The sequence below is a fragment of the Coloeus monedula genome (genome assembly GCF_965178545.1).
Source record: "Coloeus monedula genome assembly, chromosome: 3".
Lineage (NCBI taxonomy): Eukaryota > Metazoa > Chordata > Aves > Passeriformes > Corvidae > Coloeus > Coloeus monedula.
Window position 1 is genome coordinate 30,663,148 of NC_138783.1, and position 13,053 is coordinate 30,676,200.

The 13,053-nt window shown below is 49.2% G+C and overlaps 1 protein-coding gene across 1 annotated transcript in view; it reads left to right on the forward strand.

Annotated features, from left to right (window-relative positions):
- The window catches only part of A2M (alpha-2-macroglobulin), a gene marked incomplete at both ends in the record, with an annotated part of 31,303 nt that extends 18,586 nt beyond the window's left edge, over positions 1 to 12,717 (forward strand). Inside the window, 18 exon segments of the mRNA XM_082279427.1 lie at positions 200 to 428; positions 716 to 842; positions 1,472 to 1,593; positions 2,869 to 2,920; positions 3,417 to 3,500; positions 3,889 to 4,065; positions 4,533 to 4,617; positions 5,790 to 5,946; positions 6,246 to 6,320; positions 6,601 to 6,766; positions 7,752 to 7,975; positions 8,349 to 8,567; positions 8,927 to 9,054; positions 9,404 to 9,494; positions 10,754 to 10,822; positions 11,219 to 11,321; positions 11,891 to 11,932; positions 12,692 to 12,717. Coding sequence (XP_082135553.1) covers positions 200 to 428; positions 716 to 842; positions 1,472 to 1,593; positions 2,869 to 2,920; positions 3,417 to 3,500; positions 3,889 to 4,065; positions 4,533 to 4,617; positions 5,790 to 5,946; positions 6,246 to 6,320; positions 6,601 to 6,766; positions 7,752 to 7,975; positions 8,349 to 8,567; positions 8,927 to 9,054; positions 9,404 to 9,494; positions 10,754 to 10,822; positions 11,219 to 11,321; positions 11,891 to 11,932; positions 12,692 to 12,717 — 2,176 coding nt within the window.
- Between the last annotated feature and the right edge of the window lie 336 nt (positions 12,718 to 13,053).

A 13,053-nucleotide genomic window follows, 5' to 3' on the forward strand; every position in this document is an offset into this window, starting at 1 on the left:
CTGAGATGAAATTACTTTGAGCCATAGTTAGGTTTGTCCAAAGAATGGACTGGAAGAAGATGTAGAGTGGTCCTACAGTAGCAAATGTACTGTGCTCCATCATTCACACAGCAAATACTGTTCAGTAGGCCAAAAGGGGTACAGCTAGTCACCAAAATGCTGTAAAACTCATCTGTCCTTGCTGTCTGTGCTTTACCAGCTCTGAGGGAAAAGCTGATCTAGAAGTGACCATCCCTGACACCATCACCGAGTGGAAAGCCAATGCATTCTGTACTTCGGCAGACGCGGGCTTTGGCCTGTCCCCAACAGTGTCCCTCAGAGCCTTCCAGCCCTTCTTTGTGGAGCTCACCATGCCCTACTCTGTAGTGCGTGGGGAGTCCTTCACACTGAAAGCCACCGTTTTCAACTACCTGCCCGCCTGCATCAGGGTAAGAGAGGTTTAAATTGTTCTCTGTAGCTGTGAGGTTTAAATTGTTCTCTGTAGCTGTGTACCTTCTTGTGCAGCCTTGCCTTCACCTAGCCTTCTTACCTTGTCTCTCAGCAGCCCTAGACCCCTTGCCCCTGATATTTTATGTTATATCTCCTATATACTCCTAATGCAGAATCCACAACTCCAGTTCCCTTCTCCTACTGAGGAAACAGCAATTGCCATGGCTTCCTAGCTCCCTGTCTCCCATGATCACCCTTTCTTATTTGCACCTCTCTCTACTGGCAGGTCAGTGTGACTCTGGCTCAGTCTACTCATTTCCTGGCTACTCTGGTGGAAAAGGAGAAGGAATCTCATTGTCTCTGTGAGAACTTGAGGAAAACCGTGGCTTGGCTGGTGACTCCCAAATCTCTAGGTAAAGGTCTCAGGGTGCTGAAAACTGCAGCAAGGGTTTCTTTGAGCTGTTCTCCCCATTCAGTATTGGCTATTAAAGCAACACATTTTTCTGGGAACCACTTCAGTTGAGTGTGTCTGATCTGGGGGCAAAGACTGTTATTTGGGAGGCAAAGACTGAGGGGTTCATAGTGTCCAACTCTGTGTCTGGCATCACATGCAGTACCGTCAAGCCTTGGACAGCATCTCCTGAAGCCAGAGATGTTGCTGGCCAGCAGAGGTGTTCTGTTAGCTCCATTCTTCCCAGAGATTAGATGTCTTCCCCATGGGATCTTCACACTTGATTTTCACTGTTGGTGTGGTAGCAGCTGTGGTGTGCATGCAGGACAGCAGTGTGCTGAACAGCAGTCGGGCTGGTCACACTCAGTACTGTGGTGTTCTGGAAAAGAGTCCCCAAAAGAGAGTAACCTTTCAATGACAGCACAGCTCTTGTGGCTTCTGGTATCGAGAGCTTGGTTTTTGTGGGAAGCAGGGCCCAGCCATGACAGAAATCTCCATCCATGAACCTGCAAGCTGAAACTCCTGAAAGTAGCAGTGAATCCCATTGCCTGGCTCTGCCTGGCAGGACTGACTGACCCCTGTTTCCTCCAGGGCAGGTGGAGTTCTCAGTGACCACTGAGGCCCTACAGAACCAGCAGCCCTGCGGGAACGCCATTGTGGAGACCCCTGAGAAAGGGCGGAAGGACACGGTCATCAGACAGCTGCTGGTGGAGGTACATGGGCTGTGTAAAGGGAGGACTGACCTTTCCTACGGGCTACAGCTTACACTGTGATACAACTGGATGGGATGCTAGATAATCTCATCTAGCTTCCTTTCTGTAAAAGGTTGGACCAGATGACCTTTTGAGATCCCTTCTAACCTGGTCTGGTCTATGATTTTATGGGATCACTATGCAGCACAGCAATATGATGGTCTTACACCATTGTACTTTGACAGGGCTGCATAAAGACTTCAGCTTAATAATGTGCCTTGTGTCTCCTGGCACAATAAACTTTCCCTGTCTTCTACTGTAACAGGACTCCTACTGCAATCCATCCCTCCCTTTAGCTCCCACCTGTCACCTGCTATTTCAATACACTGTCTTTACAGCTTCTCTCCTTCTTTTGACACATCCCCAGTAAATGTGCCAGTCAGCACATGCTGCCTCTCAGCTAATTGAACGGCCAAGCAAACTGCCTCTTAAGCTGAGTGTTTTGCAGTTGTGGTTTGGTAACGTAGATTGGCACCAGGATGAAGGTGAGGAACTCACAAATGCCTATGGGAATTCGATGACTGTAGAGAAATCCCCTTAAAACTCCACTTGAAAACATGCTGAAATTTTACAGCTTACCCATTTCCTGTGGCAGGAAGTGTTGCTGATGTGATGTGGAACACAAGGAAATACTAAGTGGCAGTATTGGGTATCCTTTATAGGAAATTGTTAGTTTATCGTATACTGAAAGTGGTAATGTGGCAGTTAGGCTCTATGTTCTGAGCTTTCCTCTGTATCATAAAACCCCCTAATGTTTGCCTGCTATGTCATATGCTATCAGTGGTGTCACCAGATACTACAGGGTGCAACATCTTCCCTTGCTATTGTTAACATACACAATTTGTTTCCCTAAAGCATCTGCAGCATTACAATAAATAGCACTGCAGACTTCTCTTCAGCACAGCTCTCACTAATGCTGCAGTCCCTTTGTCATGAGGATGTTAAGTGTATCTCACTGTGAGCAGTAGTTGCAGGTCATCCATTTGGTGGTCCTGCAGTGTTTTCCTCTCCTTTTCCTGTCCTTCCTCCACGTACAACACCAGTCATTTAGGATCACATTTCTTTTATTTGCTTAAATTATTTCAGAGCTCTGTATTTCAGGGAATGTTTGTGACTGCTTCTCCTTCTTCAGTTCCTACACTTTTCACATATCCCTCTATCCTTGCGAGGATTCCTGTCTGTATTTCCTGTCTCACTAATTTCTCACCTCTCTTGTTTTCCTTCATCCCATCCAAGCCTGAAGGAGTTGAGAAGGAAACAACCCAGAATTCTGTGCTCTGTGTAAAAGGTAATGCCCACTCTTCCCACACTCTCTATTTGTTCCTGTGTGGTTTGATGGGTGGGATGTTGGAGGCCTGCCTCTATCATATTCTATGTAGTCTGACATTTTTGGGTAATCAAAACATGCCACATCAGTTGGGAGTTTGAAACATGAGACAGAAGAAAGTCCTAAAGAATTGACCATCCTGCCTAAGCATCAGGGTATGAGCTAGGACAGATTTAGCATGAATGTTTGTATCCCTGCTCACTTGAGCTCTGACACTGGAGTTACAAGTGCTCTTGTTTTCTTGCACACTCAGGAGAAAGCAGTAGACGCATCTGCAGTGCCTAAAAGTGCCTGGGAGTGGTTTCACACAGAGATTGTGTTACAGCCAGGGAAATAGGAAGTAACTGAAATCAGGGCATTTCTAATAGGAAGAGTTCCCGTTGTTTCAGTGAGGCCTCCTCCCCTTTCATTAGCCATTTCTTGGAACTGCGCTGAAGTAGTCTTATTTTTTTCTCAGGAGCACCTGTGAAAGAGGAGTTTTCCCTGTTGCTACCTGAAAATGTGGTACAAGATTCAGGCAGAGCGTATTTCTCAGTGCTGGGTGAGTTAACAGCCTGACAGAAGAACCATGTGCTGTTTCTGACTCTTTGTGTTGACCTACCTCACAGCTTTTTCTCCTGGTTTCTAGCACAGCTTATTCTTGTCTTTAATCTCTTCTGTCTTGAGCACGTTCCCTTCTGTTTGTGCTATTCCTTTTCCCTTTCTGCATGCCTTTTTTCTCAGTCTTCTCACAATGCCCTAACCTTTCTCTCATTTCCCTCTTTTCTTTTTCTCTGCTGTTCTGTGTTTTGTTCCAGGATCTTTATCAATCCAGATTATTTTATGTTCTTCTCTGACACTTCCTGCATCTGTCATTCAGTAGCTTCCTCTGATTCTGATAGTCAGCCCTAGATATTGTTAACATCCCTCTGGTATCTCCTGCTCCCCAGGTGACATCATGGGCACTGCCATGCAGAACCTACACCAGCTCCTCCAGATGCCCTTTGGCTGTGGGGAGCAGAACATGGTCTTGTTTGCACCCAACATCTACGTCCTGGACTACCTGAACAAGACAGGGCAGCTGAGTGAAGAGGTCAAATCCAAGGCCACTGGATACTTAGTGAGCGGTGAGCTGGGACATGGCTTTTGCTTCTGCTTTGGTTTTCTTCTAGGTCCTGCCTGGGATGGGTCTGTCAGATGCTGGCCAGATGCTGAAAGATGTCTTCTCTCATAGACAAATGGTCTCTGCTCTATGCCTGAGGTGACCCTTTGCTGCTTTTTTCTTTTATTTTCTGTTGCTTAAGCATTACTTTGCCTGATCATTGCAAGCACTTTTCTCATGGGGTGGCAGTACAGTGCATTCATTGTCATTAATAGGTCCTGCCATCCTTTTGTAGAGAGGTAAGTGTTGCTTTTCCTCATGCACTACAAGCAATGCACGGAGCTGAGGAGGTACCAGCACTTCGTATTGGTTAGGATAGGACTGACCTACACCTCTCTCACTTGCCTTTGCTGATGGAGCTATTTTTCTATTTCTCCATCCCTCAGCAGACTCCTTCTGGCATCTGAATCTTGCCTTATCTTTCTGTTGCAGGTTATCAGAGGCAGCTGAACTACAAGCACCAAGATGGCTCTTACAGTACCTTTGGACAGCATTATGGCCAACCAGGGAATACCTGGTGAGATTTCAATGCCACCTATGCCTCTCCAATATGCTCCTCTTTCTCACCCACACATTTATAATAACTACTGCAGGATAGTAAATAGGAAATGCTGTCGTAGACCAGAAGGTTTTCCAGAGCTGGTGTGGTCCCTATGCTGCCTCCTTTTTAATAAATAGGCTACATCAGCCAGATATATGGCTGAAGTACTTCCTCCCACCAGCAGCTCCAAGGACCATGACAGACAAAAAGGCAATGGAGATAAATTAGGGAAGAAGGGAGCAGGGATTTATCTGGCTGAAGAAAGCTGAAGAGTTGCAGTGGCAGCTCTTCTAGACTAGCATCTGCTGAGTAGTCTGCTGGAAAAGATGATTCCATATGGAAACATATGAGGAAGCACAAGTGGAAAGGTTGACAATCCAAGAGCAGTGCTGAATGTTTTTTTTCAAATGTTTGTATGCTACTAAGCAAAGACAGACTGGAGGAGCATGTGTGTTGCCATTTTGACTTATTGAAAAGTTTTGACTTGCTCCTGTATATATCATTGTCATGCGTTTTCAATTTTAAGTAAGGGTAAGGATGGAAGAACTCATCACCCTCAGTTTTCTTTTAGTTTCTGAAGTGGCAATTGGCTTTTGACAGCATGCTGTCTTCTTACCACATGCCTGCTTCTTTTCCATAACTGCTTGCAACAACTCTTAACAAAAACTCTTTTAACATGTTCTGCTTTACTTTAAAATTCTAGGAAACCCATGAAGCATGGATTTACAGTTTAAGAGTTCTACCAGCAGACCATGAGCTAGTGGGAATTTAATTATTCTTCACTGTAATTTTGAGTACTACTGTTATGCATATTTAGCTAATTGGCATGCAATTGCCTACATTTTTTGAAGAGGTTTTTTTAGAGACAGATCAGCAATCATTGTCCTTTAAGCTGTAGCATCAACACAAAGGGATCACAGGGTTTTTTGAGCCAAGTGAGAGACAAAAAAGACAGACAAAAATCAGGGTGGAAAGCAGTTTTTTGACAGAATTTTTTGAGGTAAGGATATAATATATATAAGGTCTGACTAATTGACCCACGGCTCCCCAAGCCTTCTTGCCTGTTTCTAGACAGATGAAATGCACATGGGCTCTATCAATTGAGATGGGCAACAGGCCTGCTCAGGCCCTTTCTTTCTCGCTTTCAGGCTCACAGCCTTTGTCCTCAAGTCCTTTGCCCAGGCCCGGCATCACATCTTTATAGAGGAGAAGCACATCCAGGATGCTTTGATCTGGCTGTCCTACAAACAGAAGGAGAACGGCTGTTTCCAGAGTTCTGGGACACTCCTGAACAATGCTATGAAGGTAACGTGTCTCCCTGGTTGTTTCTTTGTGAGGCTAGAACTTGGCCATAAGTCAGATGGGGCCAGTAGAGCTTCCAGAGCACATAGGCAGATGGGATATTCCCATGCCAATGGCAAACACTGGGGAGGGAGCCACACACCATTCTGTACTTAATGGTGATACCTTCACATCAGCTGCAAGAGGAAGGAGGTGAACTAAAGGTCTGCAATGCAGAATACAGTATGCCCTCTGGAGTGTGAGAAAAGACTGAAGATATGAAGCTAGGTGAGGTCAGCATCTACCTTTGTGTTTCCCTGCAGGGTGGAGTGGACAACGAGGTCACGCTGACTGCCTACATCACTATTGCCTTGCTGGAGATTCCTCTGCCTGTGACCGTATGTGTCTGCATCCTAAATTGAGCCAGTTGTGCTGTGCCAGTCTATGGCAACACAGAACTGACCAGAATTTGCTCCAGATTGGAAAAATAACTTTGTTGTTGAGCCCTGTGGTATAAGAACTGTCATTTTTGCTATATCTGTGAGACATTGTACCCTACTTGTTTCGAGACCTCCTTCTGGCAGTCCCCTCCTGAAAGTTCAGTAGGTTGATGTGCTTTTAGTAAGGCAAAAAGCTAATTTCTCCCCAGCCTTCTAATCAATGGCTTTCTCTCCCCAGCACTCAGTGGTGCGGAATGCTCTGTTCTGCCTGGAAACAGCAGCAAATCAGAAAGAAAACCACGTGTACACCAAGGCACTGCTGGCGTACGCCTTCGCCCTGGCAGGGAACAGGGAGAAGCGGAAGGCATTGCTCGACTCACTTGAGAAGGAAGCTGTGAGCAAGGGTGAGCATTCCTGGTGGGACACAGCTTTCACCAGCCTTACATCTTCCCTTGGCAGAATGGCTTTTGTTGGTGGGGCAATGGCTGCAGGAATGGCCCCTGTGCATAGGGAAAGGTGGAGGGAGCGGAAAGACTTGTGCAAAGGGATTATGTTTTTGAGAAGTCCCTCTCAGTCCTTCTTCTCTGCTCCAAGGCAGCTCCCCAGGAAGCAGCAGGCACCATCCCCTGGGTGCTGAGCTGAAGGGTGGCTCTGCTCCCACCTCTCCTCAGCCCACTCCTCTGGCCACGCCAGGCACTGCTTGGCAAAGGCTTAGCAATGCTCAAGGACGTTCCTTCCTACCAGGGCACAGGCTCAACACAGAACAAAGGTGACCTTGCCCAGCACAAGGCATGTCAGTCAGAGAAGAGATGGGTGTGCTGAGAGAGAAGATGAACATACAGGGCATTTTGGAGGCCACAGCACAAACTCTGAGTCTTCTAGGAAAATCAAGTAATCACTTGGAACTAATCAGGTTGAGTCAGGCTGGCCAGAGGGTTTGCCCAAGCAGTGGGTAGTGAAACTGTGAAGGGAGTATCCCCCACACCTTTTGCCTTCTCCACCTGCAGGGGACTGGTAAGCCCTGGTCACATTCTTTGGGCCATTTGGCCTCACAGAGCTTCTCACTGCCCAACGCTGGCATCTCTTCTCACAAAGGGAAGGAGTGGCGTCCTCCTGAGGTCTCTGGTTCCCTGCGGTGCCCAAGCCCATAAATGTCCATGTGAATGTGGGGTCTAGGACAAAGTGCTGTCTAGGCTTGGGGCTCAGCACTCTCACAGTCATTGTTAAGCTGAAAAATGTGTCAACCTGACCCTTCCCACTTCAGCCTGCATGACAGACACATCCTGGAGGCTCCGTCCTCCCAGCTGGAGCAGCAGCAGATGAAGAAGTGCCTTGCAATACTTAATAGTAATCATTGCTTGTTGTCTCGTCTCGCTGGCTCCTGTGAAGATGGCTCTGTTCACTGGCAGCGGCCTGGGAAGGAGCCAGAGGCTGATCTCCCGTACTATCGCTCCCGAGCTCCCTCTGCGGAAGTGGAGATGACGGCCTACGTGCTCCTGGCTCACCTCACCTCGCAGCCAGCCCCTGCCCAGGAGGAGCTGGCATTTGCATCCCTTATTGCAAAGTGGATCAGCAGTCAGCAGAATCCCAATGGAGGCTTCTCCTCCACCCAGGTGAGCTGCTTCCCTCCGGCCACCATGCACATCCACCTCAGAAGATGGGACGTGTCAGAGAACCAGGTGGGAGCACAGGAAGGTTTGCCAGGAAGGTGGGAACTGTAGTCCTGCAATAGATCCGTGCAGTACCTTCCACAGCGGCCAAGTTCCCAAGAGGCCAAGGGAAGTATGTCAGGTAGTGCCTCTGGGAAGGGAAATATGCTGAAGCTGCTCTTTCCCTCTGTCTTTTCTTCTTAACACTGGAGAAAGTGGGGCTGGAGGGGAGGGTGCCTGTGGCAGAAAGGGCAGGCTGCAGGAGGACAGGCTGTAGGAGGACAGGCTGTGGAGAGGCTAATTGCAGCCCCTGAGTGCTGGGACTCATCTCTTTCAGGACACGGTGGTGGCTCTCCAAGCCTTGTCCCTGTATGGAGCTGTCACCTATGCCAAGAGCGGGGCAGCTTCCACAGTGGCCCTGCGATCTGGAGGGGACTTCCAGCAAGAGTTCCAAGTGGATGCCAGCAACCGGCTGCTGCTGCAGCGCGTGCCCCTTCCCCGGGTGCCGGGGCAGTACAGCGTGGAGGTGTCTGGTGAAGGATGCGTCTACCTGCAGGTGAGGGTTGCATCCTGGGAAGGGAGCCCCTTGCCAGGCAGGAGCAGGGAGAGGACAGGATCAGAGAACCATCCAGGCTGGAAAAGACCCTAAGATCATCGAGTCCTCCCACTGAGGTAGAGGAGAGTAAAGAGTAAAGGAGGGAGGGGAGAAGTGGAAGGCTGTGGGTAAAGGGAGAGGAGGGGAAGAAGAGTAGAGGTGTGTGGAAGAGAAAGAGTGGGAGAGAAGGAGGGAAGGCTCTGCAGTGTGGAGGAGCTGTGAGAATGGGAGAAGTGGGGAGGCAGGGTGGGGAGAGGGTCCCCTCTCTCCCACGCCGAGCGTGCACACACGCTCACACAGAGCTGCTGGCTGTCCCCTAGACAAGCCTGAGGTACAACGTGCAGCCCACGCAGGAGGAGGCACCCTTCATGCTTCATGTGCACACAATCCCAGAGACGTGTGAGGACTCCAAGGCTCACAAGGTCTTTGACATTGGCATAAATGTCAGGTGAGTCTGCATTTTGATCTGAGCTTTCCTGTTGAGCCATGGGAGCTGGGGGAGGTCTGGTTGTCCCCAGGGTGAGCCAGTCTGGGAGAGCAGCACATTCCTGGGAAGGTGGGCAGGAGGCAGCTGTTCTGTGAGGAGAGGCTCTGGAGGAAGGACTTGTCCTGCCGTGTGGGCAGCCCAAGGCTGGGCTAGTGAGAGGCTGCATAGGTGACTAGAAGCACCTGGCACAGCTGGAGAAGAAGGTGCTGGACTGCCAGGACTCAGTGGGGTGCCAAGTGTTACGGAAATGCTGGAAGTGTGCCCAGCTTTGAGTTGATGTGCACTGAATCTTTGTTGCTTGGCTCCTTAGTTACACAGGGGAGCGCAATGGCTCCAACATGGTGATTGTTGATGTGAAGATGCTGTCGGGATTTGTCCCCCTGAAGTCCTCAGTGAGGAAGGTAGGAGCCTGTTTGTCATACAGGCAACGTTGAATCACAGAGTCATTAAGGGTGGAAAAGATCTCCATCTCCAAGCTCTGACCAAATGCCACCATACCCACTTATTACCATATTGCAAAGTGCCCCCTCTACTCTTTTCTTTAACTTTTTCTGGGACTGTGACTCCACCACTTCCCTGTGAAGCCTGTTCCAATGCTTAACCACTCTTTCAGTGAAGCAATTTCTCCCAATATCCAACAGGAATCTCCCCTGACACAAACTGAGGACATTTCCTCTTGTTCTATCACTAGTTGCCTGGGAGGAGAGACTAACCCTTGCCTGGCTACAACCTCCTTTCAGGGTGTTGTAGAGAGCAATAAGGTTCCCCCAAGCCTTCTTTTTTCACACTAAGCAATCTCAGTACCCTCAGCTGCTCCTCACAAGACTTACATTCCAGTCCCTTTCCCAGCTCATTGTCTTTCTTTGTAGTTGCTCCAGTAGCTCAAGGTCTGAAGTCAGGGCTCCAAAACTGAGTGCGGAATTCAATGTGCAGCATCACCAGTGCTGAATACAGAGAGGAAACATCCACTTTCTCAGTTTCAAGACACCAATGTCTGTAGCAAAGAACAAAGCTTCAGCTTGATTTTTCACTGTCATTTGCACATTTGACATGTACCGTGTTCTCTTTTCATACATGACTTAAGGCCAGCACAAGGGGAGACAATGTGATCAGTCTAGGAAAAATAGAGAAAGTAATTTTTTCTTTAGACTCGTGATGGGGACTTTTATTTTCACTGTGTCCCAACAGCTCCCCATAAACATTGTCTGGGCATAGTACATTCAAAAATAGTGCTGTTTCCTTTTTTCCTCTGCTGATCTACAAACATCTTCTAGCATTGTAACTCTTTAGGTCTTGGGTAACTCTTTGGGATGCTGAGTAGGTGCCTGAACTGCAAAATAAAGGCTATAATAATATGGTGCAGAACTAGCAAGCCAGAAGGAGCATATTTTCATTTAATTGCTCCATCACTGTGCTTGAACCAGTGCTAAATCTCTTCTGGAGAGGTTCTGGAGGTGGTACTTCTTCAGCCAGGCTGGTGAAGGGGAGGGCTGGAGACCATGTTATTGCTGTGGCACACCAAGGAGGCAGTTCTGTGCTACTTGCTTAGTTCCCTGAGTACTGCAGTATTTCATCCAGAGTACATCCCACCCATAGGGCTGTGCAAGGGGCACAGGGAGACCACCATCAATGCAGTAACATCTCGGTCTTCTTTCTTCAGCTGGAAGGCCACCCTGTTATTGAGCGCACAGAGCTGAATACCAACCATGTTCTACTATACCTGGAAAAGGTGAGGATGGGGCAGAAACACAGGCATTGGGACTTTTGGCTACATAGGGCAAGCAATCTGGGACTCAAAACTACCATGGCACTGACAAGAATGCGACTGAATATTTTACTGTCTTTTTCTGACTACAAACTCTAAGGGCTGCTTCCCTCCCAGCCCTCAGCAGGCATTCCCTGCACCCTGAGCGCAGATCAGGCCCTGCTCTCCCCACCAGCAGAGCCTCCCCCAGGGTGGGGGAAGGTCCCAGGGATTCCCCTTGTCCCTCAGCCAGTCCTTCAGCGCTGTGTTGGGCCAGGCACGGGTGGCTGGGGAGAGCGTGGGGGCCTGGGGTCAGTGCGGAGGCTCAGGGCAGCCCCTGCAGTGCAGAGACCCCTGAGCCTCCACTGCTTCCCTTCCCAGCTGGGCAGGGAGACCCTCAGCTTCTCCTTCACGGTGGAGCGGGACATCCCCGTGCAGGGCCTGAAGCCAGCCCAGGTGAAGGTCTATGACTACTACGAGACAGGTGAGTGCCAGTAGTGCCCGTGGGAGCGAGGAGGGGCAGTGGGACACGAGGAGGGGCACAGGAGCTGTGGGGACCTGCAGCTGCCCTGGGCTGGCATGGCCACCCCAGCCCTGCCGGAGCTCTGGGAGCGCAGAGGGGCCGGGGTAGAGCCGTGGGTGCTGGGGGTCCCGTGTTCATTTCTGGCCCCAGAGGGCGGCCAGGCCCGTGCTTCCAGGCAGACCTGCTGCTCCCTGTGCTGCTGCTGTCCTGGCTGCTGTGCCAGGGTGGCAGTGACAGAGCTGTTTGTCCCCACCTCAGCCCAGTGTGCTGGGAGGAGGTGTCTGAGCAGCCCTTGGGTACACTGGAGTGGAGGTGCCTGTGCAGGTGGCTCTGCCTTGCTGCCACTGCCCCCAGACAGGGCTGGGACTGGGGCTGCCCCCACCCCAACTGGGATCTCTGGGGGAAACTGGGGATGGTGGCACCAGCCTGCTCTGGAGGCCTGGGAAATGCATCTCTCTGGCACCCATCCCTCTGCCAGCAGTGCCAGGGGTCATCTCAGCTCACTCTCTCCCTTCCCTTCTGTTTTCCAGACGAGTTTGCCACACAGGAATACAGTGCTCCCTGCACCACAGGTAGGGTGCACATGATCAACTGAGATACTCCAGCAGGGATTATTGCAGGTTGTCTTGAACTAGAGTCTTTGTAGGCTTTGTGTTTCCTTGGCCTGTGTCTACTCTCAGCATTTATCTGCACTGTGCCTGCTGCAGTCCCCATCTCAGTACAGAGACCAAAAGCAATGCTGCCATTCAGCTTCCTCTGTAAGATCAGATACAGCTTTCATTTTTGTTCCCTGGGAGTAGCAATCTCAGTGTTACTGACTTCATTTTACAGTGGCAATTGTCTTTTCCTCTTTGCTTGTGTCACTTTATGCAAATAAGATTCAAGTCTCCCTTGGGATGGAACACCACACACAGCTTTTTGTGTCTCTGTCCTTTTTAGGGCCACTTCAGCTATGCTGCAGGCACTGAAAGGTACTGAGGAATTGTCTCCCAAATATCATGGTGCAATATTGATGTTATTCACATCTCTTTAGCAAGAACCTTTCAAACTCTTCCCCAGGGAAATGAAGTTGCTGAGAGAGAATGTGTACTAGAACAGCTCATGGAGCTCCAGGATGAATCTGCCTCCCCTCTCTGTAGCATAAATATTTTGAATGTGTCCAGCCATTCCCATTCTGTTATCTGTCTGCAACTGGGCATTTTTAGGTGAAGCAGTTTCCCATAGTTTAACAGGGCTTGAACTCACATAGCCACCAGAACACAGAGATATCCAGCACTCTGGACACCACTCACCAGAATATTTACCTCACTTTGTCCTTTTCCCACCTCCAGTCAAGGCTGAACAAGGAAATTCCTGAAGAATGCATCTTGTCAGAGCCTTGCCTTCTCAGTTTATGTGTCTCTGCCCCTAGAAGATCTTTGACACCTCAAAAGCAAAAAGGAAGCAACACTATAAATAAATTAAGTCTTGATTCTCATCAGACGTCTCTGGCTTTGTTTTCTGTTACTGTTACTCTTGTCTCTTCTCCTATCCATAGTTCAGACTGTGTCATGGCCTAAGATTTCCTGGCAAGGTGGTGTTTGGGAACTCCTCAAGAATACCAGAAGGCAGATAGATTTTAGCAGTTGGGAGATTTTTCTCCATACTTGCCAGTTCTCTAAGGACAGAGGACAGCGTATTGGATCCATTATGC